The following is a 26,975-nucleotide window of genomic DNA, read 5'->3' on the forward strand; positions in this document are numbered from 1 at the left end:
TTGGTGAAGTCCATAAACGTTTATTGTTTTCCTGTTTGCTTTTTGCAGTATTTCCGTTTGTAGAAGAGACAAAAATTATGCTAAGTTGCTGACCTAATGAACGAACTCTGTTATGAACGAGGATATGAAGAAAGTTTATCATCAGTAAATCTTCAACACGCCTCTTTTAGCCAGTGCATACATATACTTGTAATGCGGTTCGACTGAGGTGCAGTCACTGTTACAGTGCCAAATAAAAATGAAATACATACCAGGTACAGTATACCATAAACTCACTTTTTTCCCCCCCACCACACATCAGTTGGTATCTTTAGTGTATTTATTGACTTTCTTGAAGTACTTTTTGGTCGTAACTGTTTAAAAATGTTGATATTGTGCACCTATTTGCAGGTCTACTTGGGGTGGCATGTGCCTACATGCTAATCCTGGTGGAGGGCTTGGCTGAAAGAAATGGATCCAAAAAACATATTGCTGGAGGAAAATGTTACTTGAAAGAGCTGGCAGCCCTCACAAAACATCAGGTGGAAGAAAGCTTGATAAGTTTTGTAAGTATGAACTGGTGCAAATACCTTTAGCATGTTTGGGTTACATATTTGGACTATTCTTTGGCAGTATAAATCCTCAATTGCAAAATTTTTACTTTTGTTCAAACAATCAGCTTGCAATTCGAAAGTAAAAGAAAATATTCTTCATGCTAATATGTACATATATAATTTCAGAAGTCTTGAAGTTGTTAAATGTTCCATTTAGTAGCTGAAATACATAACTTTTAGTAGATATGTCCCTAAAATTAATTGTATATATGTCTAAAGTTAGATTAAATGCAGTGGTGGATGAAGTACTCAACAGTAGTACTTGAGTAAAAGTATTGATACTCATAGTCAAATCTTAATCAACAACAAGTAAAAGTTACTCGGTCACACATCTACTCAAGTAAAAGTATTGAAGCACTCACTTGTGAGTATTCAAAAGTATGTGCATTTATAAGTACTTAAGTATTCAAAAGTAAAAATCTAATTGTCTAATATCAGTAAATTTCTGTATAATTTTCAGAGTAATTTTAAATAACTTCATAACTTTCAGAAACCAAATTAAATATTGATGCGTAGAACTACTTGCTACAAATTCTTCACCAGCTGTAAAGAACGTCAGCATAAAAATGCCACAAAAAAGGAAAGATATTTTATTATTCCTTATTTAAAAAAAAAAGAAAAGAAAACAAGAGTACCTTGATTATATCTCCTCAAACGTCCGCTATGGAATAGAGGTTTAAAGTTGAATCCATTGCCACAACTCTTGTTTGAGAACTAATCCTACTGAACAACTTGGTCAAATGGCAACAACTAACACCTAATTCATGTAATGTCATCCAAATCTCTAAAACAGTGGTGTCCAAATTCTTTTTAACGTTAAAATGTAATAGAATGAAAGTTATAAGTACCCCCCCAAAAAATGACTCCAGTAAAGATACTCCAAAAAGTACTTATGAACAGTAATCAAGTAAATGTACTAATGTACTAACCATGGATGTTCTTAGAGGTCTTATCTGGGTCTATATAAAATGATCCACAACTTGACTGATATTCATCTTAATGCTTAAAACAAAGGTGCACTCTGAGGAAATGAGTACTTACTGGTGCATAGCAGACTAAGAAATTAGTCATCATCTCATCCATAGACAATATTTATTAACGGTGAAGTCATGTAAAAAAAGAGAAGTAGCACTAAGTCTTATGTGCTTTGTCATTAACAATATCAGTAAAATTAGTACTGGATCTCTCTTTCAGGATAAAGCCAATGGACAACACCTTGGTACTTGGCTGCCTGGCTTTCCTGAGCTACAGGTCCACAAAGATTCTTTCAATGGGCCAAAAGTGCAGTGCAGCCTGACATTCATGGCTCTAGGCCTGGAGAAGATCTTGGAGGATCAGAAGAACGACCTGAATCCAACAGATGTTTTACTTCACAAGATGCTTTGGAACACAATTTCTCGGGTCATGATGCTTAAAGCTTGTATGGAGGATTTTCTCAAGGGCAAATGCCCCGAGGATCCATTGCCACCAAAGATGCCTAAGCATGTGTTTGATAGGAAACAGTGGAGCCACACTCTGTTGAAGTCAGCCAAGAATTATCTGGACTGGATGGAACATAAAATCATAGTTTCAAAGGCCAAAGAGTTTAAAAAGAAAACAAATCAGGTTAAAAATACTACATTACATAAGTACATTAGGGGGAGTGTTTATCATTTGTGATCTCAATACGTCAGCTAAAAAGGCTGATCTAGTTACAATTAATGCATCCCAAAATATTTCCCGCATCAATTTAATCAGGAATTCTCTTTTTAGTATTTCCTAAACCTCGGCTGATCGGACCCCCGTATTCGTCTTTCAAGTGCAGTGTGCGAGTTTAGAAGCAGTTGGCCGTATTTAGCCATCGCGCAAAAAGCTTCCAGTTAGCTTAGCATTACAAGGAAGAAAAAAGTTCAGTTAGAAACAGTTTTAAACTTCAAATTAAAATAGTATTTCTTTTTTTTGGGAACAAAAACATTCACACATTTTAAAGTGTTTCAGTTAAGCTAATTGATGCTAGTTTAGGCTTCTACTATAGCCTATGAATGCAGGCCACTTCACCTACTGTAAGTGGACCAGTTTACAAAATAAAAAAGACGTGGCGGTATCAGAAAGGGTTTTATTTTATTAAATTTGATAACCCCCAGCAATTGACACATTCCTGTATGACTGTAATTAATCAACATGCCAGGGGATAAATGAGAGGGGACTCTTAGCGTTTCCTAATTACAGATGGTTGTTTTCTTAGCCTTCATGGTGATTAATTGTTTCGCTCCGGCCACATATCTCTCGTGAGTTGGCCACACTGCCTGAGGGAGAAAGTTAATCTAAAAGAATCACCTTCTGAGAGCTCTTGGTTTAGACTTTAATCAACAAACCTAGCAGAAAAATTAGCAGCCAGATGGATATCACAGAAGTTGATGTCCGTGTGGCTTGCATCAAATCACACTGTAAAAACAGATGATTGATGCTGGGCCCATCCAGGTCGCAATAAGGGGATCATTCATTATTTATTAGTTCTTTTGAACTACTGTCAATGTCCAAAATGTGTATATTAATCCATTTTATTTTATCATATGCATGCTGTTTGCTCACAAAGTTTTTTTCTGGTTTTGCAATAAAGTGGTCATTTAAAAATATTTTAAGTGTGATTCAATTCCACGGCATTTTAATTTAATCGCTAACTGATATCGGCAGTTATCACACAAAAAACAGAAGAATTTGTTTCACAGTCACTTTTTATTAAATACCTCTTACAGTATATATGCATGCAATACACACAAAAGCACCAACACATTCTTTGCGGTTTTAGTTTAGTCCAAAAAGCAAACAAACAGATATGTTAAGATTAAAACTGTTTCCATAATATGGACATGTTCGAAGCAAAACCTGATGAGTAAGCTGTCTTTGCAGGGGACTTGATGATCATCACGGATGAATGTATGAGGCGTTCTATGCACTTATGAAGTGTAAATATTACAATTTGCAAACTGCATTTGACCATCTTTCTGAGGTCGGAGTTTTTGAACGTCTTCATCTAACCGAAATAATGCCAAACCGTCCAAAACAGTCTTCATTTTGTTGAGTCTTTTACTGAAAATTTGTCTTTTAAACAACCCAGTGTTCAGATTGTTCGTCTAGTTCATACGGGTAGGAGCTCTGGAGGACTTTCACCGTAGCAATATTTTGCTTGAGGGTTTCGATAGGTGTTCTCATGCTGAACACTCTGAGCAGAAAGAGAGAAAAAGAAGATGGACAGTTAAACTTTAATCAAGATCTACTTGAAACTCAAGATTCTAACAAGAGTGTCAAAATATTTTTAAGGACTCGAGAGATAATAAAAGAGACAATATGTGAATACTAATACATATATTAATTAAAATTTCTACAGGAAACAAATGAGACAACTCCAATCACAGAGACAAAAAAAAAAAAAAAAAAAAAAAAAGTTGTGCATGGTTTTTAAATCTTATCTTGATTTCATAGATGATAATGCATGCAAAATGTTGACTTCAACTATCAGCATAAATTTGTTTGGTAAGTGTGGGGAGAAACACTCACCCAAATTTCCCACGGATATAAAAAGTCCACACACTGCAGTGAAAATACCCACTTTTTGTGATGAAATAAATGACTATTTCCACTCTTTCTTAATCTCTAGAGTCCTCTATGGCTGTAGATTCATAATTGGCTAAAAAAAAAAACCCATCCCATTATCAAAACAACATCATATGCAGAAAGGAATAGTGGTGGAAGCATTAGGGTTTGGGACTATTAAGTAGGATACTGGATTCTTAGTTAAAAAACAATAGTTGAAGTAATAATTAAATCCAAATACCAATCAATGTTGCCTCAATATTCTCAAGGTTCTGCTAAAAACATGAACATAACCCAAATATTAAACTCCAAATCATAAAAAAGATTATGGTTTGAAAATCAGTAGTGCTAGGATTAGGGTGTTAACTTTTTATATCCGTGGTATAATTTGTTCCATCATTAATGCAATGTTATACTTTTAAAACATGACCTGTATTTAGCTGATCACGTACTTGTGAAGAGGTCCTACACTTGGCCAGGCACAATTCGAAATGATCCTCCACAGCGGTGAAAAGATTCTGGAAACCTTTAGCTGCACGATTCAGAAAGTGCTCAAGCAGAGGTTGCTGGGTAAAAGTATACAGATAAGGTATTGATCAATTGCTAAGAGTGCATGTTGAAAAAATATATTTACGCAGAAAATTGAGGAGATGCTGATGACGGTTATTAATCTTGATGTTGTGGAGTTTGAGGTGACAGATTACCTTATCAGGCTGGAGGCAGCAAGACACGCAATACTCATAGATGCTACAGCAGCCGTTGGCGAGACAGCTTTTACAAATGTACTGCCTGGTGCTGGGGGCATTGATGTTACAGCAGCCATTAACCAGCAAGTCCTTTCTCTCGCACACATAACCTGTCAAACGAGTGGAAGGATTGATTATAGGTAAAATGTGGTGTTATCACTGCAGCGATGGTGAGTAATAGCTGCGTTATTTACCAAGTTCATCTGTCAGCAATATCTTGCCCTGGATGGAGTTTCTGCATTGAGTAATCTGACGGCTGCTGTTCCCCAGGTTGAAACGCACTTTCCAGGCGATGCGATGGTCTGAATCTTTAACTTCTAAAAGTGTGCGGTCCCGCAAGGACCTCTCCTCCTGTAAAATCAAAGCAGCAAAAACAAGTGTCATAAAATACATTAAAGAGAAAAAAAAGAAGACATTTTTATCTTTTAACATTGAAACATGCAATCCATCTGAACACCAGAAAGTCCAATTTCGAATAAAATCTAAATGTTTTTTTTTTCAAACTCTTTACTTCCGATTTTTTACTTTTACATCTCCAATTCCATCGATCTCAACGAAAACCTTTTAATCAAGTAATCAAGAAAAAGGTAATAATTGACATAAAGACGCATGTTTCCTCGTTAAAATCATGATTGGCCCCTCGTATGTTTTAGTGTTATGTGTGATAATACTCAGCTAATCTAATCAGAAAAATAATCAGTTTTCCCATGCATAATATATCAGATAATTATTGTGTTAAAGAGTTATGGAAAGTAACATTTTGTAATAAACTAACATAAATAAAAGTGATAAAATTCTGTTAGGCAGGCAACATAACATCCATACATCATCTAAACCAGGGGTCTGAAACCTATACAATCCAATTTATATATATATATATATATATATATATATATATATATATATATATATTTATTAGGGATGGAACGGTTTATGCAAACCGTCCGAACCGTTCGGTTTGACTGTCTCGGTTCGATTCGCGTGTGTTTCGTTCGGTTCATGCGCTGCTCCTTTTTCTCATAGGCGAAGCGTTTACACTCCTGAGCAGAAGGTGGCGCTACTGCGACCAAAGCCAACCACCAGTAGTAAACAAGAAGCGAAGCAGCAAAAAATTGTCACTTTTTAAACACCACAAGGGAAGCGCCAGGGCATACAACAAAAAAACAACAAATGTATCCAACAATCATGTTTCTGGGATGTGGGAGGAAGCAGAACATCCAAAAGAATAAACATATAGACATGCAAGAAGAGCTCAGATTGGGATCTAAACACAGGATCATCACCTCTCTTTCTAATGCATCTTAATTACACATATTTACTGTATTTTGTTGTGTCAGATCTTAATGATCAGTTATAATGTTAATTTTGTTTGAAGCTTGATTTTTTACAACCTGTTCAGCATCTTTCTGTTGCATGTAAACAAATGTCCATAGTAAGGACTGGGACTATGTACAGAATGCTTCCTAACAACCTGTTTCTGCATAAAGTATATGGAGTAATCTGTTTGATTATCATTATCTTAAGCCAAAACAGAGAGGTATATTGTCAATTTAATATTCATATAGATACACTGGTAACTTCAAATTAAAGTTAAGAATGAATTTAGAGAATAAGCTTAGGATTTCTACCAACTGTGCAACCACTAACTTCAAAAGTACAGCTATTTTTCAATGTGTAGGTTTTTATTCAAAAAGCTAAAACTCAATATGTTTTTTTTTTTATATGTCAGATTATGCATCTGTATTAAAAGGTGAATCTATTGTAAGCATTTTGTAATTGACCAGTAATCCCATTAAATCTGTCCAACACTGTACTCCTCCTGTCCCTGATCTAACGCCCCCAGACTCTGAAAAGGATGAACCCATCTGCTCAGGTGTGTCTCTGTACCTGTTTTAGTGTGCTGGTGAGAAAATAGATGAGGGACAATCCGAAGACCACCCCCAGCACCCAGCGCTTCCTCAGTAACCTCCGTAGAACCAACATCATAGCATGATTTTTCGTGGGAAAATGCAGGCGACAGTCCAAACCATTAATCCTCCTTGGGTATTAATTCCCCCCCGACCGTCTTCAGCTTCGAGATATTACAAGCTATGTTTCAAATATGTGCAAAATGCATTAAAAGCTAAACTTTAGCTGCCTGTCAGAGCTATGAAGTTAGATCTTAGCTAACCCATGTTGCGCTTTTACCATTAATTTAAAACTGATATTGCCCCCCCAGTAAACTAATAATTTTAATTATGCAGCGATAAAATAAATAAAGACATTCGAGCTAGCTGTGTTCCATAATAGAATCTCGCTTTGTCAGCCTGCTAAATAGTTAGCTTTCGTTAGCATTAGCCTTTGGCAGCCAGTAACTATAAAGATACGCTAATATTATATAACAGTGTCTAATGGCGGCGATTTATCTTATTTGGTGAAAATGTTCATAGAAAAAAAGGAAATTCCCAGAATTGAAAGCGGTAAGCGTTGTGTTTCTACTGCGAAATCTTAAATGTGTCAACAACATCAACGCGTATCTGAAAAACGGATGTATGCTGACGTTATACAGGAAGTTTTCCCATCATCATCATCAGGTGCTAAATGTTTTTAATTACATGAATTACCTTAAGAAATTGATAGAAATAATATAAGATTTAATAACTTACTTATTATATTTTTATTGTATTTATTTTTTTTTTTTGTGGGAGAATTTATACATAACATCCCGATCCACAATCCATTCCAGTAGATGGCGGTAATGCACATCAATAAGTTGTTTGCCAAGCACCATAAATAAAGAAGTAGAAGCAGCTAACGGGTAATCCATGAAGCTAACGCAGGTAAAGTAGCTATGCATGCTAGCTAGGTAAACAATATAAGCTGAGCCAAGATAACCATGGTGCTTTGGTTTTTATCTTTCCAGGGCTGGGCCATGTGGTGAGGCCATGCAGAGGAGACACAGCAGCAACACGGATGGCATGCCCTCTGAAAGGTGGGAGAGACGCACTGCTTGAAGGCTGCCCTTAACCCTTTACAGGGCCCTTAGTGAAATACTTTGCAAATCAACATTTCAAGCCAATAGTGTTATTAGAATCATGGACAAAGCCTTATTACCTTTGTAACATAATATATAGATATATAGATATTTAGTTTGCAAAATAAATGTCAATGTAATAACAAGAAACGCCAACTTGCCTGAATATATTAAGAAAATAACAAGTGCTTCTATAAAAAAATCCATGAGAAGAAATACTAGCACTTTTTTTTGTTTATAAACCTAAACCTAACTATTCAATTAGCTTTTTAACTTTTTTCCCCAACTTAATTTACAGTAGGTAATATATCATTCAAGGGCTCATCTAATTGGTCAAATGCCAAAATAAGATATACAGCCATGTAGCAGTGTCTTTGCTGAGTGGCTGGATATAGATCTTGTGCTTCTAGACCTCACTGAGGGATGGGGGATGTGAGGAGGGTGCAAGTGATCAAAAATGGTAACTTGCCCTATAAGGGGTTATGGTTCAGCCTGCTGGTTTTCATGCTGCCAACCTGTCCTGGATGATAACTTCCCCTCATGATAGGAAATGGGGCACATTCCCATGGTCACCCTTTTTCAATTCTAAGGATCTGGAAGGGGTTTCTTTTAATACCATGTACAAACAGTAATAGTGATGTTTAGAGGGATGTGTACTCAGTAGCAGATTTTTTTTTTAACAACCAACTAAATACTTTTATTTCCAATTTGAAACAAATGAAGATATAAGGACACAAAATATGGAGAGCAGTTTCTTTCTAAAATCCATTAATGCTATTACAGATAGATTGTTAAGAAATGATCCATCTAATAAATACATTACCCCATGATATAAAACCTACTTTATATTAAAAAAAAAATCTATATTTTTAGCTTATTTTAATTCAGCCAGTTTCCAGTTGGTATATTTCTAATACCAGCTAAGGTGGAATCGCTCACTTCATTGTGAAAAAGGGAAGTCCAGATTTCTGCAATAGATGCTGTGGCACATTATTATTAAAGGAAGTAATGTAGTTTCTGTCTGTGGTTTATTTCTCCAGTACACCGTTTTTATTGAGATGTAATTATTTTTATTGTCTTATTTGTTTCAACTTAGAAATCGAAGCCAAACTCTGGGGTCGGAGAGCAGCCTGGATGACGGAGGCGTGTTTGACTGCCTGAAGCCTGAGTCGTCTGCTTCACCCCAGCAGATGTTCTCAGGCCTGGTGGGCGTCCCGTCCAGCTCTGTCTCGTCTGCTCATCTGCAAGCAGCTGGTTTATTTCTAGGCTCCCCACCTGAAGTTTTTATCCAGATGACTGCATCTTCCAGGGAAGAAGCAGGCAGCCATAGAACAGAGGGCAGACCGTTCCTCACCCGGCCGCCCCAGCACTACCACCACCACTTCCACCACCAGCCCCTGCAGCACAGAACATCATCTCTGCTTCAGCAGGCAACCACGGCAGCAAGCTCCGAGAGGCACGGCTCCAGGGAAGACGCCCAGGATGAGCAGTCTACCCCGGCTCCAGCTCTGTTGGAGCTGAAGTCTGTGGTTACATGGCTGCAGAGGGGCTTTCCCTTTATCCTCATCCTGCTGGCTAAAGTCTGCTTTCAACATAAACTAGGTATCACATAATAGGAAGGTATTTTAAGCACAGCATTTTTATAAAACAGACGGTCCTGTGTGTGTTTACCAGGTTGTCTTTCTGTTTTCTTACAGGTATCGCTGTGTGTGTGGGAATGATCAGCACATTTGCTTATGCCAATTCTACATTTAAGCATCAAGTTTCACTGAGGGTAAGAAAATATAGAAACTCATACACCTTTTAGTGACTTAAACAAGTTAGATGTTGATTTGTTTTTGCTGCTATTACATCTCATGAAATGGACCAAAGCCCTGTGACCTGCTAAACCTTCTTAGTTTACAGATTGCTTGTTGATACCTTCAAATTCTTCAAGCTTTCTATTTTCTAACAGTCCAACTTATTATTTCTTATTGAAATGGAACAAACTGCTGGTTCCTGTTGTCAGTCTGCATGGAACAGAGTGAATTATTATGAGAACAGCTCGATTATCTGTGAATCTCTGGACATTTATCGGCGCATTTGTAAAGCTTACTGCACTTTTCTCTGTTTTTTGCCACTACCTGTTGAAGGAGGAGCGATCCATGTTTGTGGCTCTTTGGATCATCTTGTTTCTCGGGGGGAACATCGTATATATCTACTACTGCTTCAGCCAGGAGGAGCTGCACTATAGGTTAATGTAAGCTAAGGGGCTCTTATATAGGAGGTCTTTTTTTTTATTTATTTTTTTTATTTTTTTTTTTATCCATCAAGCTGTTTTTGATTTGCTTTATGTTGAAGTTATCCCATCATGTTATGTTTTCACTTTCATTTCTTTTAGGAAGAGTTTCAGTTCATGTCAGTCATGTCCTGTGAGTATTTTATTGTTTTAAAGTTTTTCTTTAAGTTTTAATGTTCCATTTTTCATTTCTCTTGCTTCTCTAAGTGCCATCATGAGTAAAATAAGGCCTTTTCATGAATAGTTTAAATTATTCTGGACCTTTTATCTCTAGCCTCATATTTGCGAAGCCCAACCTCAACAGCTTTGACTTCTTTGATCTGATCTGGGCGGTTGGAATCACCGACTTCGTCCTTAAATACGTCACCATCGGCCTGAAGTGCTCTGTCCTCTTTCTGCCCAAGATGATTATGGCCTTCAAGTCAAGGGTAAGAATTCGATTATATTAGGTTTGTTACATGAGATAACCAAGAGCTAATGATTTATTACGGCTTGAAAAAGCTGAAATTATTAAGGAAAGGGTTATTCTTTTGTTTTCCTTTTTTCTACCAAAACAATTATTTGTATTCATTCTTTCTTAATTCGTTTCCTTTCTCTTTCTAATGAGAAATAAATGTTACTCAGTTATCTGATTGTCATTTTCTGTGTATTTGTTTATCTCTCCGCAACTTCTTAGAAACTTTATCAGCCTGATCTTTGGCAGTTATATCATTTTTCTCTTTTTTTTCTTGTTTATTTTATAGAGATGCAGGCTATAAATTCTACCTAATTCACTAAAGGTCTACATTAGGGGTGTCTAAATTCTGGCATTGGGGACCATTTGGACCAATTGCCTATGGTCTAATTTTTGTGCAAGTGTTGAAGCAACTGGGGATATTTTAGTTTGAAATCAGGAAAAAAATATAACCAGCTAACTAAAATCTAATAATATCACTGAAGTACTCTTTAATTTCACTTTAAACGTAATATTTATTTAATGACTTCAATGGAAAAGCAGACTTTGGTGCTTCTAAATTTATTAAAAACGAGCTAAATATGCATTTTATTTTAATAAGACAACTATACAAAACCCCAAACTGGTCTAACATTAACAGTTAAAAAAACATTAATGAAGGAGAGGAAACTACAACCTTTGATTGGAAGCTTCGAAATATGAAGTGTTACTAACCTGCTTTTAATTAAGATTTTCAAAAGTTTCATTAAAGTTCACTCATTTCTGCACATTGAAAAGCCAGAATTCTAAATAGTGGAAAGTTCATGGTTCAGAAAAAAGAAAAAAAACTTTCAAAACTATGACGAGAAACTCTCTTGAGTAAAGAAAGTGCTAAAGGGTCACAGTGTGAAACTGTTTTTTATTCATGAGCTTTTTAAATGCTACTCCTTAGGTGTGCGGTTTTCATGTAGGTGTCTGCTTGAGTTTTTTTTTTTTTTTCTGGCCTGAGGCAGAAGAATATTGTCTGTAAGCGCACACACACAGACACACACACACAGATTGATTTCCATATAGGTGCATGTCCGTGTGTGTTTGTGTGCTCGATAGAAGGTGGTGGCAGCGAGGAGATGAGTGATAAAAAAGTATTAGGATTACATTTTCCACTGACAAACAAACCTGTAGGCATATCGGGATCACTTCAGCAAGCAACTGAGCTCATTTACCCTCAGGGAGGGGGGGTTACTGGGGTGAGGTCATCCCTCCCTGGAGCTGGACCATTACCTGTTTCCTCCACTCATACACAAACACGTGCGCTCTGTCATTTACAGGCATTACAAGCTTATAAAAGAATGTTACATTTTAGGTTTTGGGAAATCCCGAATTATCTCAGCAATTCTAATTTAGTCAAATATGTATTTATTTTTATATGCATGCAGCGTAGAAGTAAATAAAGATTGCTGCAGTCAGCAGCTTCTGCTGCTTTAAGTAGATCAATGCGATGCATCAATTTTATTACTTGTTGCATAAAGACAAAGTTGTTTTTACTACTCAAATGGCTCCATATGTTCCCTTAGTGCTATTTGCCCAAAGTGCAGGATGGATTAGCTGACAGCTAAACCCATAATTTAAGAAATTATTCAAGTCAGGAAAAGTCGTCTTTTCGATTGCTTCAGGTCAAATTAATTGGAAGGTATTTTAATTTTTTTTTAGAAAATATTGAAACATTCAATGTTTCATTTATTTTAAGGGTTATGTAAAACAAAACTACAAAGAAAATCACTATAAAGTATTTTTTGCCTTGCTTTAAAAACAATTTTTTTTATGTTCTGTCAGTACTTTTAATTTTGCAGATACATCTTGAACTCCACTGCTTTAGTATGTATATTCAGCCTCATGCATCAACATTTTCATATTCTTGTCTTAAATTTCTGACCTTTTCTCCTAACACGATGCTCCTGCAAACGCGCCACAGGAGATTCTGAGTCAGTGCATAAGTGAGCAGGGGTTTTTTGGAAATGCAAATCTGCATATTACCGCCCCAATAATGTCATATAAGTTTTCGACTTCCTACGCTTTCAGAAGGTGTTCATTAACCAACAAGGCATTGAAAACTTAAAATTAAAACTTGACCGGTTTGGAGATCGAGGTTCTTCTGACTGAGAGCTGAGTGACAGAATTAAAGGACCAGTAAAAAGCCAAGCAGTGGGAAATGAATTACTTGTGCTGTAAATAACCTGGCTGCACTGATACTGAAGTAAAAAATAAAATAAGAAAAAAATAATCTAAAGAAAGAAAATTAATTTAATTCAAAAATAGTAAATGAAAATTACTGATGAAGGCAAGAGTTGCAACATATAAATGCTAAATGAGTTTATCAACCAACACAACAATATTGTGTTAAATCTCCTTTTAATCCACACACACACCTGTACTGTACATCTCCAGATGATGTCTGTCATCCCTTCATCACACTCTCCATCTCTCTTATAGAAAGTATAGTAAAACTAGCATTTAAAATTGCAGGGTTGCATACAATATAAGGATGTAGTGCAATAAAATTGACAGTTACTTCTATTTAACAACAAATGTAGTCATTTAGTTAAAAACTAGCTGACTGGTTGGGCAAGAGTCCTACCTCAAGTCTGGATGACAAATGGGGAATTTTCCCCAAATCACTCACTTCAAATGTTTAAGAACAAATTTGTTCTAACGGGCGGTTCTTCCATGAAGTCCATTGATTAATGGCTAAGCTAGAAAACATCAAAAAGGAAGGCCATTAGCACAGAATGCATTATATTCACATCCATGTAATTAAATTATGGAAAACGGATGGAGTTCTACATGAGAGAGAAAAGGTAAAACATTTTGATTTTGAATAATTCTGTGATTTAAAAGGCTCTCTGAGGTTAGTATCCTAGAGACCTAGCCAACCCACACCCTGCAGAGGGATTTTAAAAGTGCTAAAAAAAAAAAACTCTGGCAACATTTGGTACAATTTCATTTTTCTTCTGTTGATGTGTGGTCTGTTCCCTGTATGCTATTTTCTTTTGCTTACATTTAAGAATCTTTCTAATAAAGAAACTTTCCTCTTTTGTTACCTTCCACAGAGCTCAAACAAATGTCCTTCATTAATGATTAATAGTACTCCATCATTTTTATCTCCAGGGTAGTGTTTTCTTTGTTTGGGTTTAGTCCAAATTCTATACACCCCTATAGCTGAACTACTGGTGATCCCATTTATACATCACCCAGCAGAGCTATTCAGTGTCTGTTTTATTGGATTTGTCCCTATGACTTTATTTTTCAAAAAATACTTTGGAAATGGCATCTGTTCTTTAAATACCGATGGAAAGACCATCTGTGACTTATTTATATTCCATACACTCAATAGTTATGTATTGTATGGCTCTAAAACATGTTTTCACTTTAATTACTTGTCACTATGTTTTTTTTGTTGCTGGTTGGGTCTTGGAAGGTAAATACTATATGAACTACATTCATATTTGCTTTGACATAAAAAATGTTATGTTTGAATTAATTAGGGGATGAACATTTCCACATGGAAGTATATAAATGCATTGCTATTTTTGTACTTTAATCACATCCACCATTAAATAAATTTTCTCACAAGAAAACAATTGGAAAATGTCTTTTAAAGTAAATAAAGGTATTGATAGTTTTGGCATAAATATTTTCTATATTAAAAGCTGTTTTAGAAGTAAGGTGGAGATAAACACATTGATGAATTTAAAAGGCAGAAAACTTAAACAGAGCCTGAAGTGCTGCCTTCTCAAAGCGACTGGCTTGTATCCAAACTTTAAATTTGACAGTTTTTGCGTGGGCGTGATTGGCACCATGGGACGTGAGGCGAAGCTGAACAATAAGGAAGATGAATTAGCAGTTAGCAGAGGTCTTCCTCCCCTACCGACCTTGCTGCTTGTGCCTCTTTACACACAGTCATCAATCTTTGTCTTCTGCCGCGCACGAAGTCATTATGCAAGCTGAGATGCCACAGGGGCCAGTGGGGAATCAAGTTTTCCTCCATTTACCAACCTCTGTTTGTCTTTTTTTTTTTTTTCACCAGTCACTTAATGCACTTTCTAGCTGTAGGGACAGAAGACTGTTTCTTCTTTGTGATTATTAGGGGGGAGGCCCTTCAAAGACAGTTACTGAGCCCCCACAGGGTTGGGTTTAAAGTGGGCACAGGGGTAGCAGGTGGAAAGAAGTGCTGCCAGTTTCCCTTGCAGTGCAGGAAAATTGCCTGTACTGCTGTGAAGCTGCTGAGATCTGGACAGCGGCCATGTTTGGGCCGGAAGCGTGCTGTTTTAAGCTTTTAATACCACACTGCTCTTGACTAGATAGAAAAACGCCCTGAAGCTGCTAAGCTCTTTCTGGATTTTGACAGCTTCAACAAAGGAAACCAATTGTCATCAATTTGAATTGTTTTCAAAAAGTTTAGGAAAAGCTGGCATTCACACATTTGATGGCTCGTTAAAATGTTTGCCTTCAGATTTATAACTAACTTAGTGCTCGATAACTGGGTCCCTTTTCTACCATTTAAGGTGCTACTTTTCTGTTGTTTTCTAGGGTAAGTTCTATCTTCTGATCGAGGAGCTGAGCCAGCTGTTTCGGGCTCTGGTGCCAGTGCAGCTGTGGTATAAGTACATCATGGGCGAGGACCCGTCAAACAGTTACTTCCTGGGAGCAGCACTCATCATCATCTACAGCCTCTGCAAGGTAAGCAAGACCTGGGAGTAAGGATATTCATTTGGTACTTGACAAAGATTTTGTAACTGATGCTTTTGGGACTTGAGTTTACAGTCTTTAGGGGGCTGGGCAATTAACTGCATTTGCAGTACAATCGCAATTGAATAAAACGCAATTTTCGAATCTCAGAGACCATCCTTTTTTTGTAGTGGTAAGTCGCTTAACATGGTTAAGCGTAACATTTGTGTGAAGCGCTTGACAGAAACATTACGGTAAAGTCCTGTAGCGAACTCAAGATGGACAAGAAAGCTTTCAAGGTCATGAAAAAAACTGAAACCTTGAAATAAAATATCTACAAGATTAAGAAAAAAAAGGCTAAATAAATCGCCGTAATGGTTACAAAATAAAAAATATAGATTTTTGGCAGTCGTTCAGCCCTAATTAGGCCTTATTTAGACTCATTCTCAGCTGGAGCTGCATAATATATTAACTTATATTGTGATGTAACCTACAATTCAAATAATCAGAATTTGAATTAATAAATCAAATGTTACAGTCTTTGCAAATATTGGGACTTGATAATTGCCAAACAGACACCCCCTCTCCCCCATCACAAAAGGAGGCTTCATAAGCAACGGGATATATCGCTCATTACGGTGACGTATACTAACATATTGATGGAAAGGTGAATGGAAGGAAAAGATGCAGAAGAAATGGTTCCACAAGCAATAATCATCCACCCCACAGATTTATCCGTCTCTCCAAAGTTCACTTTTCAGCCAAACATAAATTCTGTGTTTCCTTTTTAAGGTCCAGAGTAAACTTTCCATAGTCACTGGAGATCTACCTGGATATGTTGCATGCATGCCTGCAAACACACTGAAAATCATCCATATGAGATTAAAGGTCAGGTTATTGACCAACAAACTCTTCTGACTGACATCAAAAAACCCCTTTGCAATGGGCTGCCTGGAACAGACTGACAGATGTCAAACAAGCGGTAAAAATAAACAGCCGGTTTTGTTCAAATAATGAAACTAAAAGGTATTTCTAGAACAATGAGTCAAATTGAAGTTGTTTTTAAACTCTTGAGTCCATGGAACTGAAATGTGACTCCCTGGATGATGCAAGCCTTATTGTCACAGTGGGGGATGTGTCTTTTTTACATCAGGAGTCGATCCTTTTTAGACTGCAGTGATTCAGCACCTGTTGCTTTGATGACTGGCCTCATGCCTGAATCAGATGGCTGGTTTCCTGTGAGCACTGAGGTGTTTTCCAACATCAGCCCATTATAGCGCTTTGTTGTCAGAGCGTGCTAATCTGCATCTGTCGTTTAGTCAGCATTGTTACTTAGGCCCCGTCCACACGAAGACGAACCCTGCCCTAAACGCACAAATTTTTCACCAAACTAGCCTCTCATCCACACGAAGCCGGCGTTTCGGGGGTCTGTAAACTATCTTTTTTTTATTCAGCCTTCAGAGTGGGAAGATTTCGAAACGCCGTTTTCGTGTTTCCATCTTTACGCTCTAACCGCATATTTTTTTTTACACGCATGCGTCATAGCGTCGCCTCTTAACACGCATGCGCGACCAGTATCACAACAACAATGGCGCCGTTGCTGCTAATGCTACTCACCCTGCTGTCGGGCTTACAACAGAATCTTCTTCTTCTGGAATATCTCCAGGAAGAACAGAGCAATATCGACGACATAGTTCAGCACCTGAATTTGACTTAACCACGAAAATGGACCCGCAGGGCAACCATGTATAAATATTAGTGCGCATGCCCAACATTTCGTCGCTTATTTTTGCTTTGGCACCACAGCGCCACTTACAGGCCTGGCATACATTTTGCAGCGTTTTCATGCATTCGTGTGGACGCTCACATTTATTTTACGTCTCCGTCTTTACGGCAAACGTTTTGGAAAATATCAGCGTTTCGTGTTCGTTTTGACTTTGTGTGGACGGGGCCTAAGTGAGATTGCTGGGTCACGGTAAAGTTTGAATAACAGCAGCAGGGAGCGTTAGAATTAGGTTGGTGGAAAGCAATTTAAAGTAAACTGGAACAACTTCCCCAAAAACATACACTGAAACTGAGTTTTATTAATTTAAAGCTTTATAATTGGTAAAACTGCAAAGAGGGTGTCTAACAAACCAATTTACTCATGTTTTGTGGTGCTACAGCCAGAATAGTTGTATTTTATTTGGATGTCATGCTAAACACAGAGCTAGGGCTCCAACTAAGAATTGTTTTGCTCATCTGTTAATCCTTTGATTATTCTTTCCATTAATAATCAAATAGCAAAAAGGTTCCTCAAAGAATTTTTTTTGCAAATTAAACCAGGTGAAACTATAATTTACCACTTGAGGAGTTCTGGGTAGAACATATTGACACTTTGTTTTTATGTTAAAGGCAATGTTTTAAAAATGTTGGTATAATTACACCTCTAAGTGTGTTTCTTTATCAACTAAAGGCCTGTTTTAGAGTCTCTATACTCCAGTTAATAATTAAGCGATTACTAAAATTTTTCAATAATCAATTAATCATGATCAATCCGATTAATTGATTCAGCCCAACACAGAACATAAAACCATTATTTAATGATCGGTTTGTAAGACTTTGATTTTTAAATCAAACTAGTTGTTTATTCTCCACGTATTCTCCTTTAAAATATTCTGTAATATGCTATGCTTATTTACAAAGTGCTTCTGAAATCTAAACGGACATGAAAGCACATCCGTAAGCAGACCTGATCTTTTTTATCAGATCAGAAGAAAAGTAAGCTTTCTTGGAAAAGGTTGCTTAATGAATAGTATTAGTTTTTACTACATGATAGGACCATGTTGATGAACACATGCTGCTGTTAACTATTTCAACATAGCACAAAGAAGTCTGAACGTCCTCAGTTGTTTGAATTCCCGCATGTAGCTTGCAAGCATCTTTAATTATCGATGAATTTTACCAAGTGAATGCACTTTGTTTTTTTGATTGCAGTCCTTTGATCTTTGTGGACAAGTATCTGCGATACGGAAGGCGTTGATGATGCTCTGCAGCTCCCAGGTCAGCTTCCGTTCACATGCATTTCATACATGAAGGAATATGATTGTGTTATCTTGTATTCAAAGTTGAGCTGATTGTTACTTTGATTCTCTGTTTTGGTCCCATTTAGAGTTACGGAGTGAGGGCCAGCAAACAGCTCTGCAGCGAGGCTGGTGATGTCTGCGCTATCTGCCAGGGGGATTTCAAAGATCCTATTGCTCTCATCTGTCAGGTAGGGAGGTACAGCTCTTTAATGAGTTATAGATGATTAGGGACTAGCATGAGTTAAAAGTTAGAGGTTTATCGCCCCCTATTGATTCAACCTCTCCACCTAGAGTTAAAGTAAATCTAAAAACATTCACAAAGCTTCATTGTTTTCTGCATTTTATGCAGACTCTTAGTTTTAAAACAATGTTTAGCTATTTTTTTTTAAATCTCAGAATTGAAGATGAGGTGTTGGTAGATGGAGCTGTAAAGGTCTTCCTCAGGCTCGTCTGGATTTTATTCGGGACATTTGTTTTTCTTCTCAGACTACTCCTAAATGATCCTTTGTCCTAGCAGTGAAATGTATGTCAGTATTATTTTTAAAGATATATTGTCTTAGTCACAGTTCCAAAGGCTTTTTACATCCTGCTGCTGTCTGGCAGACAGGTTCCCCGGTTTCTGATGCAGAAATATATCCCTACCATCACTACTGTATACAGCTAACATTCTTCTTAATATAATAAATGCTCAGATGCAGTAAGCATGAAAAAAAAAATCTTGCGATTTTATTTTATTTTGTCTTTTAATTATAGTCTCTGTCTTAAAAATGTTATTTTTCCTTTACTTGTTTGTTGCTTTTATTGCATCAACTGTGCAACTGGGCTAAGGTCTTCGTTATCACCCTTACCCTGAAATCCCACATACTCCGTCAGCGCTCCGCTGCGCTCCAGACCGCCTGCTCAAAGCAAAGCCTACAGCCGCCGCTGTGGTCCCGTCCGCTCCGCTCTGAGTCCCTTGGAGATCGTAGAGAGCATGCGCGAGATGAACCAGGGTTTCCGCGGATCATTAAAAATAATTACAATTCATTTTTTTTTAAATCAAGGCCTTAATTGGCACTAAAATTATTTAAATATGTTTATCGAAGTATTTATAATTCTTTAATAAAAATGCTTATAAAAACAATTTCGTCAGATATATCGCTATTAATTTCCGTGGAACTGATCATAAAGCCTTCTGTTCGGAAAGGAAGCTCGAGGCGGAGAAAAAGCTAGAGAATATATATATATATATATACGTGTGTGTGTGTGTTTACATACATACAAGAGTCATGGAACTGTGCTTACAGCTCCTTCATATTTCATGTACACTGATAACTTGTGTAAATGGTTCTTGTTGATGGCATTAAAATCATTTCTAATAGCATTAAAATAGCAATAAATTAGAGTCACTCATTCCTGTATGAACCCTGTGAGCGCTTAATTTAATGGCATATTAAAAAAAATCCCACCATCATCCAGCATATGTTCAGTTTCTGCCCAAATATATATATATATATATCTGTAGATTTTTGTAACGGGGATAAGGATAATTCAAAACTGCTTTTTTTTTTATGAACTTGTTCTCTGCTCCCAAACTCAGCATCTCTTTTCATTCCTGTAATAAGAAGTTTCTTTTGAATGGATTTGATTAAACTTTAAGTCCCTCGGTATAAAATAAATATTTTGATGGAGATGAGAAATCTGCTTCCTGGTTGGTGAATAACCAATAGTTTGGATCCAATCATTTAAATAAACGGTGTTAGTTTTTCTTTTTATATATATATATATATATATATATATATATATATATATATATATATAAGAATTGTGCTATAATTTCTAGTCGCCGATCTGTTGCTGCTATATTTTAATTTGACGAACCGGAATTTGTCGATGTTCTTCTTCCTGTTTGGTGTGATTGCAATTGCGGATCTTGACCTGGCCGGACCGGAGCGGAGCAAAAAATAGCTCGGCTCCGTAATTTTCGGTGACGGACGGAATAGACGTACGTGGACGGAGACGTGCGGAGGAGTAGTGGTGGATGTGGAACAGCATTGATTGATTTACAGGATCTCATTGATTTACATGAAAGACAAGAGCCCCGCTGATGTACGTCGTGCGGAGTGGAGCGGAGCGCTGACGGAGTATGTGGAATCTGGGGGTTAAAGAGAAAACACTATAAGGCAACCGGACCCATTATATTTCGGACAGGACGCTCACAAAAAGCTAAATCCAAAAATAAATTTATGACAGCTTGCCCCGATTCCTTTCTGTAGGTAATGCTGCAAAAACCTGTTTTGTTTTTGAAGTTGGCATTTTATTTTTAGGAGCAAATTATCAAAATACTTTTAAAATCAAAGACATCATTAAAATGTACATAACAGCAAAAGGGCTCCAGAGAATGGTGGTGACTGCATCTAGATTTTGGGGATGCTTCATAAAATAAGAAAACAGCCTGATGTAGATTGATTCCAATACAAAAAAAACGCTTGATAGGAAAAAAAAAGAAGTTCTTTATCACATAATTTTAAGATGCAATGTCTCTTGATAGAGTTATAGTGAGGCTTGTTGTGCTTTGTAATCCTCTACAGCATGTGTTCTGTGAGGAGTGCCTGTGTTTGTGGTTCGACCGCGAGAGAACGTGCCCTCTGTGTCGCTCCACTGTCGTCGAGGCCCTGCGATGCTGGAAGGACGGCACCACGTCCGCTCACTTCCAGATATACTGAGCTCTCTGACAAGATTCATAGGATGATAGGGATGGGAGTGCGCTTTAAAGGAAGTTACACCATGCCCCAGTGAACACTCATACAGAATGATAATTTTTGCAGTTTTCTAAACTAAATGATGGTACATGACAATATCCACACCGAGTCATGGCATCATGGTCAGCTGTTATTTTATTTTTTAGTATATTTTCTTTCTTTGCATAAGTAGGTATTGATTTATTGTAAGCATGACGGGGTAAAGAATTAACACGAATTTAAAATCTGTGTATATTCCCTGTGATATTTTATGTAAAGCTACTGTTCACCTTGCATGTGGTTTAAATGAGGCACCTCAGCATTATCTGCAGTGGAAAGCTACCCTCTTTGCAAAGTTTTAGGTCCATTTTATCACCCTAAATTAAAGAATTCAATTTTGCTTCAGTTTTAAACTGTAAGCAGTGTAGTTTGGTTTAATTTTTGTGATCCATGTTGCAATTAAAGACAACCTTAGGAAGAGCTTTCATTGTTTATTATCAGAACTGTTGAAGATTCATTAGAAATTTTTGACATAAAAAGATCCCAGTTGATACAAAACAAAACATTACATCAGAAAAAGAAAAGCTTATTCTTAGGAATCACAAACAGCATAAAAGCATTTTATGAACAGGTCCAGCATTTTTGTTTAAGGTAAAACGCTACATAACAGCCTCAACAATAAAACATACACAAATCTGTAAACAGGATCCAAACACTAAAAAAAACAAAAAACAAAACAAAAAAAAGACACCTATAAAAGGCCTCGTCCATTATTTACATGTGTACAAAGAGTTTAGCTTATCTAGAAAAGTACAGTGCATTTTTGGAGCTTTAGAACAGGTGTATTTCAGTGCATTTTTAAAGTTTTCCAGTAGTAATTACTGCCTGTATGTGTGAGGTCAAATCCGTTTTACTCAACTGTCCCTGATGCACTCGCATCATCGGAGAAGAAAACATTTAAAGGCGTACCATTAGTAAGCTTTTCCCTCCGCCGGTACCGGGGGAGGATTACATCACTGTTTTGTTTTGTAAATGGGATGACAGAATGGAGGAGAGAGAGAAGGGGGAGGGCAAGACAACTGCAGACTGCTCTGTTTCAAACTTCAAATCCATCCACAGCACAAGCTCAGTCAATTCAGTCAGCCTTCAACCCTGAAACATGACATCTTTCAGCCTTCATTCCTCTTCTGTCTTTGCACATCTCGGTTCTTCAGTGACAGCATCCTCTTGCATCCCTTTCTTTAAATGAAAATGATGTAAGCCCATTTGCTGTTCCGCATGTGTGATTTTTTTTTTAAAGGCACCAATCTAGAGTAAGAGAAATTTATTCACATAAAAAAATCAAATATTTTCATAGAATTAGACCCTACAGAGACAAACATGTCAGTGTGGTAAATATTATTAGACATTCAGCAGCTTTAAGTTGTTCCTCTTATTGTATAGAAATATTTAACTAAAACAAAAATTTAAAACAAATATATATTTGACTGATTTTAGCCATCAGATAGAATTCTGTTTAAATAAAATTGGGCTTTATTTTATTTATTTTTTCCTAAAGCTTGTACATTTTTTTCTTTGTTATAATTGCATTGTGAAATAAAATTCACAATTTATTGTCTAATTAACCGGTGTTCTTAAAGAAGAAAAAAAGTTAACATTTTATACATATAAACATTTCCTTAGTGTCAAAGCTAATTAAAATGTCGCTGTCTCACCTGTTGCGGAAGACGCAGCCCACGCGCCCTACAGGTGTCGCCTCGCGCTTATCAGCACAAGTAAGGTGACGTGCACCGCGAGGCACAGGAAGCCTTTGAAGTGGCCGCACCCGCTCACCGCCTTTCTTTCCCCGCAGCCGAGCTCTCCCACAGTCTCCCCGGCTGTCCAGCTCTTCTCCAGCTGATCTCCGATCCTCCGCAGCCGCGACGCGAGCAGCTGAGCTACGGAGCAAGCCAAGGAGCGTCGGCGCGGCGCGCTACAGCTGGAGTCTCCCGGCCGCAGCAGAGGCTGGTCTATCGGTAACCAGCACATGTCCGCTGACTGAGCAGCCGTGCTGTCCCTTTCCTCCTTAAATCTGGGGAAGGATATATGAACCCTCCTCTTGCTCCCTTATCAAACCTTAACCGTGTTTGCGCTCCCCAGACTCACCCCACCTCTAACTGCTATATTATTCATTACCACGTCACATGGTGTTTAGGGTTTACATCATCTTCTCTCCCAAATAAAAGATGCAGTGCCAAACACTCCAATCTCCAATGTTTGAAGTCTTTTGTTTAAGGAGACTGAACATTGTGTCCTATTAAGTGTTTAAAAAAATGCAGTTCACAATTTGAATAAATCTCCCACATAGATAACAAATGCTTCGTTATTAACATGTTTAACTACTAATTTTCAACTGCTAACTTAAGCAATAAAATAAGTATCATATAAAGGAGGAATTAAAAACAACTAGCGGAACCAATATAAAGCTGCTTTGTTCCTCTTCGGATTGTTTATTAAGAAGGGCGTGGTGGTTTCTGTCGGTCCCTCGGAGCTTCCTATAGTTTCGTGTTCTGTTTAGTTAAACTGCCATTATTTGAACTTTGAAGGATGACATGGCTACGAACGAGCTTGTTGCCTTTAGGGAAGGCTGGGAACAAGAACTAAAGGGCAGAAGAGAAGAGAATCGACTCGTTTGTTCGCCTTCCTCTTCCTCCAGGGATGATCCTGGTCGTTCAGGACTGAGAGACGGAAAACCTAGTTTAAAACTAGAGGATCCAGGCTGCAGCGAGAAGGAGGGAATAATCTGTGGTCGAACCGCTTCTGCGGAGGTAGAAGATCAGCCTCAGTATGTCTCCATTGCTCACAGCCTGTTGGATGGGAGGACCAGTCCCCTGCTGGACAGGATCGAGAAGGAGAGAACGAGTAGAAAAAGGCTGTATCATAACATGAGCAACATGTGCACTTCATCCCTGCAGAGGCAGCCTCAGAAGAAGGTGAAGAAAGAAGAGGAGCTTGTGGATCAACTCATTCAGGATCTGGTATGATGGCTGGGAGGATGTTGTTCAAACAGGGTCATGCAAACGTAGTTGACCTTTACAGTTACAGTTATCTTCAGTTTTTGATGTCTTTCAGAAAATTATTGCTTAAATAATGGAACAGAATTGTTGCACAAGTGAATAAATAAATAAATCAGTTCAACATCATGATTTGATTCATCAAAGTAAATGAGCTGTCTGGCCTGAAGTACATAAACAATGGTACAAAAATAGTAATGGTGCCATCAAGTATTATTTTAAACCGGCCCTTCTTTCATCAATATGACTTGTTAATTCAGTCGTATTGTAACATTTGTTAACTTGAAAATAATATTGGCTCTCTAAATTCTTAACTTTGTTTATATTTTTGCTGTATAATCTAATTATGGAATAATACAACAATAATAACCTCCCATGTGGTTATTATTGTTCCATGTTTTCTTTAGAAAGTCTCTTTCTCTGGTTTGCTGTGATCCAAAAGACAGATGATTTTTTTTCTCATCTATTCTCAATTTTTTTTAAGATTGGTTCATCCTGTGTTACTTTTTGACAACTTGTACTTTTTGACTTAGGGTTGTCAAAAGTATCGAAATTCAAAAAAGTATCGATACTGAAAAGTTGTATCCGGATACAATGCTCGTTTTTAAAAGTATCGATACAGTGCCACCACCAGTGGCACCTAAGCAGTCATTCATCTAGAGTGCAGAATAGAGGACAATGCACATTCAGAACACTGTGTGATTGAATAATTCTGTGCACTTTTCAGTTTCAGACTTTTTTTGTGTAAGAACTGCAGCTGCTGAGAATTATTTTTGTTTCTTAACCGGTTTGGCTAGTGTCATTGTTATGTGTGCAAAGCATAGCCAAGGAAGGAACACTTAATTTTAATTTTATAAGTTTTTTATCAAGCTTGCTTATTATAGTGCACAGCGTACAACCTTTCATGTATTTTATTTATTAATGAAAATATTTCTGTAGAATTTTGGATTCTTTGTTTTTATCCTTGTGGTATCGAAAATGGTATCGAGTATCGAATATTTTCCTTAGTATCGGTATCGAGTTGAAAAGTTTAGTATCGTGACAACCCTATTTTGACTAGCCTGATTCATGTTCCCATTCAGGTTATTCTACAGATCAGATTATTATCAAGCCTGGATCGAACCATAGCTAGTGAAAAATTAACCCCGTAACGTGGTTAATATTAGTTAATTTCTTATTAATTAGGCCGGATTGGTTTAAAAATTATATGAAAACATTTTGTATTTACCCTGATCTGTTTGTTTCATATAAAGTTTGTTAAATTTTTTAATAACAAAGTGCGTTAAAAAAATAAGCTAAAGCAAGCGTGCTTAAAAAAAGCAGAATGAATCTAAGAGTGCCGTGATACTTTTCACAGCAAAGTAGTCAGTGTATCCAATGTGTTGTACTGCAATTCTCCTTCTTTGCAGAACGAAGTCAACAACATTCCTTTCTTTGACGTTGAGTTACCCTACGAATTGGCCTTGAAGATATTCCAGTATCTCAACTGTGCAGAACTCGGCCGCTGTGCTCAGGTGAGCTGCAAAAAAAATCCCAAAAAGAAAACAAATGCATGCATAGGGATGGGTTGTTTATGATATGTAATTGGAAAAAACGGACACAAAAACGTGAGGCAGAAAGCCCCTTCCCACAAAATGAATTGGCTGTCCTAAGATTGCTTTCATACAGCTTACAATTCTTGTGAAAAAAAAGGTCAGTAATGCTGTCAAATCACCATTTATGTGTTTTTTTTATATTTACATTTATACATATTTGATACCTAGCCAAACTACAGGTATCAAGGCATATTACTAGATGTAATTGTTTACCACGTAGACCCCCTAGGATTTCTGAGTGAAACTTAGTTTTGGAAATTTCTTTTTGGCTTATTTAAAAAGAAAATCTTTAATTCCTTTAATTTTCATTAGTTTTTTAACTGGGTTTGTTGTTTTCTATCATTCTAATTCCAAAGCTTACTTAGTTTTATTTTTTTATACAGGTTTTAGTACTAGTTTTAGTTTTTTTACTCATTTTTTTTTATGCAGGTATCGAAAAGGTCAGAATGTTATGCAATTATATCTATATTAAGTAAAGACACAAGATTCCACTTTCAAAAGGTGGTTTAGTTACGAGAAACACTTTTTTATTCAGTTTGCAAAGCTTTTAAATTGATCAATAAACACCATAACAAAGGAGAGTATTATTTGTATCCGTTTTAGTTTTTTTTTTACTCACAGTGCAGTTACAGTTCCATTTCCTATTATTTAAAGTTCTCATGTATTTCAGTTGACAAGAGTGTTTTCTGAATTTTTTCATTAGTTTTAATAATTTATTATAACCCTGCTGCTTTCTCAGCAGCAGAACTACTCAGGCTAAGGTGAGATTTCGGTTCTGTGCTTCTCTGAAAACCTGAGATCTGTAGAAACTAATCTGACTGATGAACTGGAAAAAAACTGTTTATTTTATCCTCTACTTCAGACTATCATTTGATCTGATATGAAAAGCTTTGCATGCCCTAAAGGTTTTGGCTTCAGACCTTTCACACTTCTCCATAATGCGGCTCTTGCGGTTTAAAGTCTTTTGACTGATCAGGTTTTTTTGGCTGCATTGCTTGTTAAGTCACATGCTGCTCCCACCGGTTGCTGCACACTACAAGTCAGCTGGCTGAAAGAAGACTATTTTCCTTTCATCTGTCACACTTTGATAGAATTTTCACTTTAGACTTCTAACCACCCCCTGTCTGCTTTTGAACTTTTAAACCTCCTCCTTCAGAATGACACTTTCAGACTCGCCTGTC

General features: G+C 37.1%; 4 protein-coding genes and 1 long non-coding RNA gene across 5 annotated transcripts in view; 3 read left to right on the top strand and 2 right to left on the bottom strand.

Moving 5' to 3' along the window:
- The first annotated feature begins 203 nt into the window (after window positions 1-203).
- On the top strand, window positions 204-3,189 carry LOC119788405. Its single transcript, XM_038292726.1, has 3 exons — window positions 204-254; window positions 391-545; window positions 1,788-3,189. Exons 1-3 carry the CDS (start codon window positions 239-241, stop codon window positions 2,250-2,252), a joined length of 636 nt encoding a protein of 211 aa, XP_038148654.1. The 5' UTR covers window positions 204-238; the 3' UTR covers window positions 2,253-3,189.
- Window positions 3,190-3,289: 100 nt separating this feature from the next.
- Window positions 3,290-7,452, bottom strand: spring1 (SREBF pathway regulator in golgi 1). Its single transcript, XM_038293683.1, has 5 exons — window positions 6,800-7,452; window positions 5,107-5,263; window positions 4,871-5,022; window positions 4,619-4,732; window positions 3,290-3,795 (listed from the first exon to the last, which is right to left on the bottom strand). The coding sequence occupies exons 1-5, from the start codon at window positions 6,896-6,898 to the stop codon at window positions 3,712-3,714; spliced, it is 606 nt and encodes a 201-aa protein (XP_038149611.1). The 5' UTR covers window positions 6,899-7,452; the 3' UTR covers window positions 3,290-3,711.
- Window positions 7,453-7,644: 192 nt separating this feature from the next.
- Window positions 7,645-21,253, top strand: rnft2 (ring finger protein, transmembrane 2). Its single transcript, XM_038293659.1, has 10 exons — window positions 7,645-7,731; window positions 7,815-7,883; window positions 9,022-9,527; window positions 9,623-9,699; window positions 10,058-10,158; window positions 10,478-10,631; window positions 15,224-15,373; window positions 18,338-18,403; window positions 18,513-18,614; window positions 20,997-21,253. The coding sequence occupies exons 2-10, from the start codon at window positions 7,837-7,839 to the stop codon at window positions 21,129-21,131; spliced, it is 1,338 nt and encodes a 445-aa protein (XP_038149587.1). The 5' UTR covers window positions 7,645-7,731; window positions 7,815-7,836; the 3' UTR covers window positions 21,132-21,253.
- Window positions 21,254-21,621: 368 nt separating this feature from the next.
- LOC119788976 lies at window positions 21,622-24,286 on the bottom strand. The gene is made up of 2 exons (XR_005281529.1): window positions 22,862-24,286; window positions 21,622-22,454 (listed from the first exon to the last, which is right to left on the bottom strand). It is a non-coding gene; the product is annotated as an uncharacterized LOC119788976 (long non-coding RNA).
- The window catches only part of fbxw8 (F-box and WD repeat domain containing 8), a 37,552-nt gene continuing 33,337 nt past the window's right edge, over window positions 22,761-26,975 (top strand). The window contains exons 1-2 of the mRNA XM_038293625.1: window positions 22,761-24,163; window positions 25,609-25,713. Coding sequence (XP_038149553.1) covers window positions 23,738-24,163; window positions 25,609-25,713 — 531 coding nt within the window. The 5' untranslated portion in view covers window positions 22,761-23,737. The remainder of the gene's footprint in view (window positions 24,164-25,608; window positions 25,714-26,975) is intronic.

Source organism: Cyprinodon tularosa, unplaced genomic scaffold, assembly GCF_016077235.1.
Source record: "Cyprinodon tularosa strain WSP-4 unplaced genomic scaffold, ASM1607723v1 ctg109, whole genome shotgun sequence".
Classification (NCBI taxonomy): domain Eukaryota; kingdom Metazoa; phylum Chordata; class Actinopteri; order Cyprinodontiformes; family Cyprinodontidae; genus Cyprinodon; species Cyprinodon tularosa.

What these genes read in the sequence shown, in the direction of transcription:
- LOC119788405 (XM_038292726.1), top strand. An exon ending in AAGAAAGCTTGATAAGTTTT is followed by an intron (nt 546 to 1,787) that starts GTAAGTATGAAC and finishes TCTCTCTTTCAG; the next exon opens with GATAAAGCCAATGGACAACA.
- spring1 (XM_038293683.1), bottom strand. Translation starts at nt 6,898, where the DNA reads ATGATGTTGGTTCTACGGAGGTTACTGAGGAAGCGCTGGGTGCTGGGG. An exon ending in GCTGCCTCCAGCCTGATAAG is followed by an intron (nt 4,733 to 4,870) that starts GTAATCTGTCAC and finishes ACTTTTACCCAG; the next exon opens with CAACCTCTGCTTGAGCACTT. An exon ending in AGTGTAGGACCTCTTCACAA is followed by an intron (nt 3,796 to 4,618) that starts GTACGTGATCAG and finishes CTTTCTGCTCAG; the next exon opens with AGTGTTCAGCATGAGAACAC.
- rnft2 (XM_038293659.1), top strand. Translation starts at nt 7,837, where the DNA reads ATGCAGAGGAGACACAGCAGCAACACGGATGGCATGCCCTCTGAAAG. An exon ending in AGCATCAAGTTTCACTGAGG is followed by an intron (nt 9,700 to 10,057) that starts GTAAGAAAATAT and finishes TACCTGTTGAAG; the next exon opens with GAGGAGCGATCCATGTTTGT. An exon ending in CAGGAGGAGCTGCACTATAG is followed by an intron (nt 10,159 to 10,477) that starts GTTAATGTAAGC and finishes TTTTATCTCTAG; the next exon opens with CCTCATATTTGCGAAGCCCA.